Source organism: Microcebus murinus, chromosome 19 (assembly GCF_040939455.1).
Source record: "Microcebus murinus isolate Inina chromosome 19, M.murinus_Inina_mat1.0, whole genome shotgun sequence".
NCBI classification, from domain to species: domain Eukaryota; kingdom Metazoa; phylum Chordata; class Mammalia; order Primates; family Cheirogaleidae; genus Microcebus; species Microcebus murinus.
Window position 1 is genome coordinate 2,290,438 of NC_134122.1, and position 7,156 is coordinate 2,297,593.

Consider the following 7,156-nt stretch of genomic DNA (forward strand, 5'->3'; position numbering starts at 1 on the left):
CAGTGTGGATTTCTTTGTGTTTATCCTACGTAGAATGTTCTCAGCTTCTTGAATCCGTAGATTCACATCTTTCATCAAATTTGGCAAGTTTTGACCTAGCTCGTGCAACTGTAGTGTAGTAATCATAAACCTTCTCATCCACCTTGGCCCCTTCCCTGCCATGCTTTGGCTGATAGGACTCTCTCCGCTGGCTCAGGCTGGTGCCATCATGTCCTTTCTACATGTAGGGAAACTGAGTCCCAGAGGGAGCTTCAACAGCCTGTCCATCCATTGGGTCAGGTCCTTCTATGATATTTTCTCCCGGCATCCATAACTTTAAGGAACTTCTGTGATCGTGTTGATTGTGCGTGACGTGCTGGATAAGCAATGCTCTGGGCACTGTGGGTGTGGCAGAGACACCGCCACCATGTGACATGAGCCCTCCCTCCTGCCCCTGCCCTAGACGGCAGAGAGGCTAAGGTTGTGTCTTTCTCTGTCCTTTTCCCAGCATCTCTTCCACCTCCCTACAAGCTCCGGGAAGTGCAGGTCACCATCTTAAACACCAGGTGTAGCTACGCGTTCACGCAGCCCTCTAGATGCATTCCGATCCACCATTCCATGTTTTGTGCTGGTGCTGAGGATGGCAGCATAGACACTTGCAAAGTGAGTGCCCGTGCCCCACCAGGGAATCCCACCCTTCCCAACCCCGGGCCTGAGAGCAACCCCCTGTGCCCACACAAACCTACCCTGGGCATTTATTCATGAGAAAGCATTTGCAGTCCTTATTTACCAAGGCTATAAAACATGCTTTTCATTTTGAATAAATTGTACCTCCTCTGATCATCCCACCAACCCTGGGAGGCTATTGCCCCACTTTGCAGATGCAGAAACTGAAGCTCAGTTGCTGGCAGGGGAGGAGTAGCATTTGCACCCAGCCCCAGGGCCCCTCCTGCTCTCCCAGCCCCTCCTCTGCTCCCTGAGCCTGCCCCAAGCTGGTCTCACCCACGCTGCTCCCCAGGGTGACTCAGGCAGACCCTTGGTCTGTGACAAGGACGGACTGTGGTATCAGGTTGGAGTCGTGAGCTGGGGAACGGGCTGTGGGCAGCTCAGCCGGCCCGGTCTCTACACCAACATCAGTGCGTGCTTCACCTGGATCCAGACGCTCATGTCCTGCAGTACAAACAGGCTGGACCCCTCTGGGTTACTGCTGCTCTGCTGTGGTCCCCTGACTCCTACAACCGGTCTGAGTCCGCCAGAGCCCCTGAAGGTGCAGTGGGCACCACAGCCGTGGCACACTCCCCCTGGACCGTGGGCGCTCCAGGGTTGGGTCGGGGTTGCCTGCTGGACAGGCCCCAGTCCCCCACTCTGTCCTGATTGCTAATGAAGATGTATGCATGTCCCAGTTGATGCTTGCACAGCTTTCTGTGGACCCCAGTAGCGTCATGGACAACTCCATCTTGCTCACTCATGTCCAGTCCAGGCCCAGACTCCACATTAACTCTTAAATCTTATTCCAGAGTTTGGTTGCAAACAACAGAACCCTCTCCTGGTAGTTCAGTCAGGATGATAATTGATGGAAACAGTAGAAGCTCCAGGGTGGCAGGGTCTGGGAAGCCTAGGGTGGGGGTGCCATGGAGGAAATGCTCCCAGTGCCCCCACCATTGCAGGGTTCCCCCTCTCACAATGCCAGACACTCCCGGCATTACCATGTTCCCCCAAAGGTCAACATGGCCCAAGACTCGGGTGCTAGTAGTTCACTGGAAGGTGATCCCAGGAAGCAAAGGTGAAAAGGTAGGGAAACTGAGGCAAGAAAGAAAGAAATTCTGATGCATTTGCTCAAACTAGAAGGTTACTATAGAATACAATAGATGCAGAGTTCTGCTGGGGCCTCAGCTTTGGCGCACTGAGGACAAGAACACTAGGGGAGGACATCTCTCTCATGACCACCCCACTGAGGGTGGTCCTGGGGACATGGGGTGCAGCTGCCCCCAGGTGAGGCTGTGAGCACTGAGAGTTGCAGCAGCTGCACCCTAAGTGGCTGGGGCGGGGAGAGTCGGAGGGCGTCAACCATGTGTGTCCCCCATCAGTGTTCCCTGACCCCAGCATCAGTGTGGCCAAGGGACCAGCCAAGCAGGGCAGACTCAGTGGGCCCTCTGAGCTGTGAAGGCAGATCTGCACTTGCCAAGATGCCTGAATGCTGTGAGCAGAAGGTGGGAGGGGCTCTGGCCCGACTCCGCCGCCTCCCCAGCCCACAGCCCTGCTGCGTGGAAAATGCACCCACCAGCGACAGACCTCCCAGGTCACCGATGAGCCTGGGGAGCAAGGCTGGAGGGGCTTCCGGCTCCCCACACCAGGGCGGGGAGCAGCCACAGTTGGTCCCTGCCTAGGATGTCCTCCTGCCCTGCAGGACAGCATCACTCACCAGGTGCAGCTGACCTGATTGCAGGTGGAATTGCCAGTCTGCTACAATTGTATCAGAGAGCACGGTGACCCAGCCAACGAGCTGTTCCCCTGCCCCCTGGGGTGCTGTGCGTGGGTGGGAGTCAGGGGAGGCCCCGCCTGGTGAGCAGGCTCGGCTGGTCCACACAGAGGAAGAGTGAGGCTGGGAGAGTGTGGGTGGATTCCAAGGTAGGGCTAGAGTGGACACGGCTGTTTACAGGGGACAGCAGATGAGTCCAGCAGCCCTTTCTAGGTGTGAGGGTCTGCGGCCTTCCCAGTGGACTTGGATGAATAGAGAAGAGATGGAAGTTGGCCAGAGGGAACGTGTTCAGAGACAGAAGGCACCCCAAACCAAAGTATCCTGTTTCCCAAGGTCAGGTCTGCCCCTGCTCTGGTCAAACAAGAAGTACTGCTAGCTCTGCACCAGTGGCACCCCACATCCAGCTCCTCCACACTCATGATCCAGGAAGGGGCTGGCCAGGCTGGGGTCTCTGTGTAGGACCATCTGGCCAGGCCTGGGGTCCAGGGTCTGTGGTCAGGGCTCCACGCCAGGATGACTGGACGAACAACAGAGCTCAGAAGCCCCAGCAACCGAGCACTGCCAGGAGCCGGGGTCAGGTTCCGAGGTGAGCTGCCAAGGATTCTCGGGAACTTCCTGGCCTGACCACAGGCCCCTCCCTGCCCGCCCTCCTTGGGCCCAGGCTCTGGCCCCCAGCTCTCAGCATGTTGGCCCAAGCCAGGCTTGGCTTCCTTTGAGAAACCCAGGTGTCCCTTCCCTGCCACCTGTAAAGAACTGTTCAAAGCATCTTTGTTTAAGGTGAAGCCACAGCTCCGCCTTGGCTCTGTTAATCACCCCATCTGGGTCTCCCCCCTCCTGGCCCTTTAAGCCCCCGGGCGCTCCCCCAAGCCCAGTCAGCAGAGAGGCCACCAGGCTGTGAGGTGAGAGCGGGCAAGGCAGCTGCTGGGCACAGGGAGAATGCAGGAGGGCCGTGGGGCTCCGGGGCGTCTGTTGAGCCCTAGGATGCACAAACAGCTCAGGACGGGGCTGCACCGTGGCCAGTGGCAGTCACCTGGGGCTGCCCACAGGAAAACATTTTACAGCCTGGGCCACAGGGATGGATCCAGGGCCAACAAGCAGCTGAGGGCAGACAGAAGGGCCACAGGGGGGGGGGGCAGGGGGATGGAGCCCCTGGGCTAGGACGCCCCCCTCTCCTCTCTGCCAGCTCCAGACCAGAGTCCCAGCCTTGGGCAGAGCTACTCACGCAGCCCAGCCCCGAAGACAGAATGAGGGGGGCTTCCTGCCTCCAGGCCCTGCTCCTGCTGGTGCTGGGTGAGTGGGGGCGGGGGGCTGGGGATGCCGGCCACGGGGACCCGGGCTCCCAGGTCTCCCATCTCACCTCTTTCTGGGTCTGGTTCCCCTAGAGCACTCTCGGGGCTTCTAATCTTGATTCCAAAGGTCCCAGTCCTTTCTCCACTGACTGTGGCTTCTCCAGACCCTGATGTGCTTGGCTGTGTAATGGGCATAAGTCCCTTCCTCCGCATCCTTACAGTGCTCTGGGGAGGGTTAAATCCAGTAGCAGATTGCACAAAATCCTGACACAGGGTCCGGGGAACAAATATGTTCCATCCTTATTCCTATTCTCTAACCTCCCTCCCCAACCCCGTTATTTGACACCAAATCCACAATCCAGTCCATTCCCTGCTTCCTCCTCCAGGAGCTGCTGGGACCCAGGTAAGGAAGTCTGCAGGTAAGGAAGCCTCAGAGCCCGCACGCTTCAGCCCCCCTGGACCTTGTCCCCGTGTCTCCCCGCCAACTGTGCCCCCAGTCCTCAGCCAACGCTCGCCGCCCCCTCGTCCTCTCGCAGCCTGCGGGCAGCCCCGTGCGTCCAGTCGGATCGTGGGGGGCCGGGATGCCCAGGAAGGAGAGTGGCCCTGGCAGGCGAGCATCCAGCGCCGTGGGGCGCACGTGTGCGGGGGGTCGCTCATCGCCCCCGAGTGGGTGCTGACAGCGGCGCACTGCTTCCCCAGGTCAGCGCTCACGGAGAGCCCGCGGGGTGCGCGGGGAAGGCGAGGCCCGCGGGGGAGGGGCGCCGCCTGGCGGGGGCGCGGGGACCGTGCCGGCCTCCAGCCAGCTGGTGGGGGTCAGGGCCCGCGAGGGTCGAGGCCCCGGTGCAGCGGGTAGTCCTAGATCCCATCGTGCAGGAGGGCGCCGCCGTCAGAGTACCGCGTGCGCCTGGGGGCGCTGCGCCTGGGCCCCGCCTCGCCCCGCGCGCTCTCGGCGACTGTGCGGCGGATGCTGCTGCCCCCAGACTACTCGGAGGACCGGGCCCGCGGCGACCTGGCGCTGCTGCAGCTGCGCCGCCCGGTGCCCTTGAGCGCTCGCGTCCAGCCGGTCTGCCTGCCCGCTCCTGGCGCCCGCCCAGCGCCCCGCTCACCGTGCTGGGTCACTGGCTGGGGCAGCCTCCGCCCAGGAGGTAAGGCCCGGAGGGCGGGGCACAGGGGCATTGGGGGAGCTCCCCCTCCTCCTCTATCTGACTGTAAATCCCAGCCCCCCAGTACCCCAACCCAGGACCAGCGAGACTTCTAGGCACTCAAACCTCCTCCCAGGCAGACCAGGGAGTTCGAGCCTGCAAATCAGACTCCCGTGCTAAGCTTCCCCCCTTCTCCCACTGACCCCAGCCTCATGCCTTGCTCCTTCCCGGCTCTCAGACATATCCCCTCTTCCCTCAGTGCCACTCCCAGAGTGGCGACCGCTGCAGGGAGTGAGGGTGCCTCTGCTGGACTCACGCACCTGTGACCGCCTCTACCACGTGGGTTCGGACGTGCCCCAGGCCGAGCGCATAGTGCTGCCAGGGAACCTGTGTGCCGGTTACATCGAGGGCCGCAAGGACGCCTGCCAGGTGTACCTCCCTGCCCCCAGCCTCCGATCCACACCCCTGTGCCCAGCACCTACCTTCCTAGACTCCAAGACCCAAAATATACCAACTCCAGGCTCAGTGTCCTGGCCCCCAACCCAGAGGTACAACCTCAGGGCTCTAGAGCCTACAGAGTATTCTCAAGTCTTGGGAAGGCTGGGGCCTAAGATCGCTTTTCTTCTGCAGGGTGACTCTGGGGGACCCCTGGCCTGCCTGCAGTCTGGGCGCTGGGTCCTGGTGGGCGTGGTGAGCTGGGGCAAGGGTTGCGCCCTGCCCAGCCGACCGGGTGTCTACACCAATGTGGCCACATACAGTCCCTGGATTCATGCTCACCTCAGCCTCTAATGGTGGTTGGTGATGTTGATCTGGAGCCAGACGCTGGGGTCCCTCAGCCCCCGGGGACCTACAGAAACCCCCTTCTCCTCTTGTGAGGCTGAGATGCCTAATAAAGCTAAGGGGCCATCCCTGGCCGCCTCTGCTCCCTGGGGCTCACCAAATCTGACTCCCCCCATCCAGGTGTCTTTCCTGCATGCTGGGGTCACACTCCCTCCCCTTCTGGCTTGTATTTACCTTCCTCAGCCCTGGCCAGGGGTGGGTGTGGAGCACCCCGAGATGGGCAGACCTGCGGGTGCACCATTGGGCCTACACGCCGTCTTTTTCTGGAGGGAGCCAGGCAGATTTGGAGCATGAGAGGGAGACTCTCCGTTGCTGGAGTTGCAGGTGGAGGGGCCACGAACTGTGAGCAACATCTGGGCGCTGACAGCAGTCCTAGCTGACAGCCATCAGGGAAACCAAAACCTCAGACCCACAACCCCAAGGAACTGAATTCTGCCAACACCCCAAAGAGACTTGGAAGTGAAGTCTTCTTCCACCTCCAGATAAGAGGCCCACAGCCAATCCCTTGATTTCAACCTGGTGAGACCTTAAGCAGAGAACCTACATGAGCTACTGGACTTCCAACCTACAGAGTTGTGATTTAGTAAATTTGTGTTGTCTTAAGCTGCTACATTTGTGGAAATTTGTTATACAGCACCAAAAATGAATATAGATTTTGCCCCACTGTGACGGAGGTGTCCCAGTGGGAAGGGGGGGAATGGTCACTGTAGCCGGCCCCCATGTACTCCGAGAGGCTCAGGAGTCTGGGCATTTGGCATCACCCCCTCAGCCTAGGAGTCAGGAGCGCCCAGGAAGGCCCAGCCACAGCTCTGCCCTCATTGTCTCTGACCACCATTGCCCCCCAGAGTGACCCTGAGGCCCCAGCCCCTCCCCACACAACTGCATCTGGACAATGACCTACCTCCTGTTCAGCTCCTTGCACACCCTTGTGTTCTATTTCCGGCCCAGGGCCGGGCAGCCAGTCCCCTCCCTGCCCCATCCATTCTTGTCTGCAGACCGAGAACCACCCATGCCAATAGATAGATGTCAATTTCGACACCTGCAGAAGGAACAAGAAACCAAACAAAATCTGCAAAATTCAAAGCCTACTCTTTGGAGCTGGCAGGGACAGTAGGGGGTGGGAAGGGAAAACAGGAGAAGGTGAACATCAAAGTGCAGTCGGTCAGGCCCCAACACAGGCCTGAGTCCCACCCCCTCCCCTCTTTTCTCCCAGGGGACCCAGGGAAGTGGGTTGTACTAGATGGTCATGCTGGGCCAGGCCAGATTGGGCAGGGAGGGAGCTCAAGTCTGCCCTCTCCCCCAGGTCAAGAGAAGTCCATACTACAGTGGAGCTTGGCCACCCCTAATAGGGTCACCAGGGACCAGGGAGCCCAGAACAGGGCATGGCAGGCCATCCTGCAAAAGGCCACGGGCACACAGCCCAGGGC

The 7,156-nt window shown here is 60.1% G+C and overlaps 1 protein-coding gene across 2 annotated transcripts; it reads left to right on the forward strand.

The window, feature by feature from the left end:
* The first annotated feature begins 3,646 nt into the window (after positions 1–3,646).
* PRSS33 (serine protease 33) lies at positions 3,647–6,279 on the forward strand. 2 transcript variants are annotated; one of them, XM_012743887.2, is made up of 6 exons: positions 3,703–3,748; positions 4,134–4,166; positions 4,284–4,446; positions 4,621–4,892; positions 5,149–5,318; positions 5,520–6,279. In XM_012743887.2, the coding sequence occupies exons 1-6, from the start codon at positions 3,703–3,705 to the stop codon at positions 5,676–5,678; spliced, it is 843 nt and encodes a 280-aa protein (XP_012599341.1). In that variant the 3' UTR covers positions 5,679–6,279. The 2 variants fall into 2 exon arrangements, with proteins under 2 accessions (XP_012599340.1, XP_012599341.1); XM_012743886.2 differs by having other exon boundaries at positions 3,647–3,748; positions 5,149–6,279.
* The last annotated feature ends 877 nt before the right edge of the window (positions 6,280–7,156 follow it).

What these genes read in the sequence shown, in the direction of transcription:
- PRSS33 (XM_012743886.2), top strand. Translation starts at nt 3,703, where the DNA reads ATGAGGGGGGCTTCCTGCCTCCAGGCCCTGCTCCTGCTGGTGCTGG. An exon ending in CCTGCTCCTGCTGGTGCTGG is followed by an intron (nt 3,749 to 4,133) that starts GTGAGTGGGGGC and finishes TTCCTCCTCCAG; the next exon opens with GAGCTGCTGGGACCCAGGTA. An exon ending in CCAGGTAAGGAAGTCTGCAG is followed by an intron (nt 4,167 to 4,283) that starts GTAAGGAAGCCT and finishes GTCCTCTCGCAG; the next exon opens with CCTGCGGGCAGCCCCGTGCG.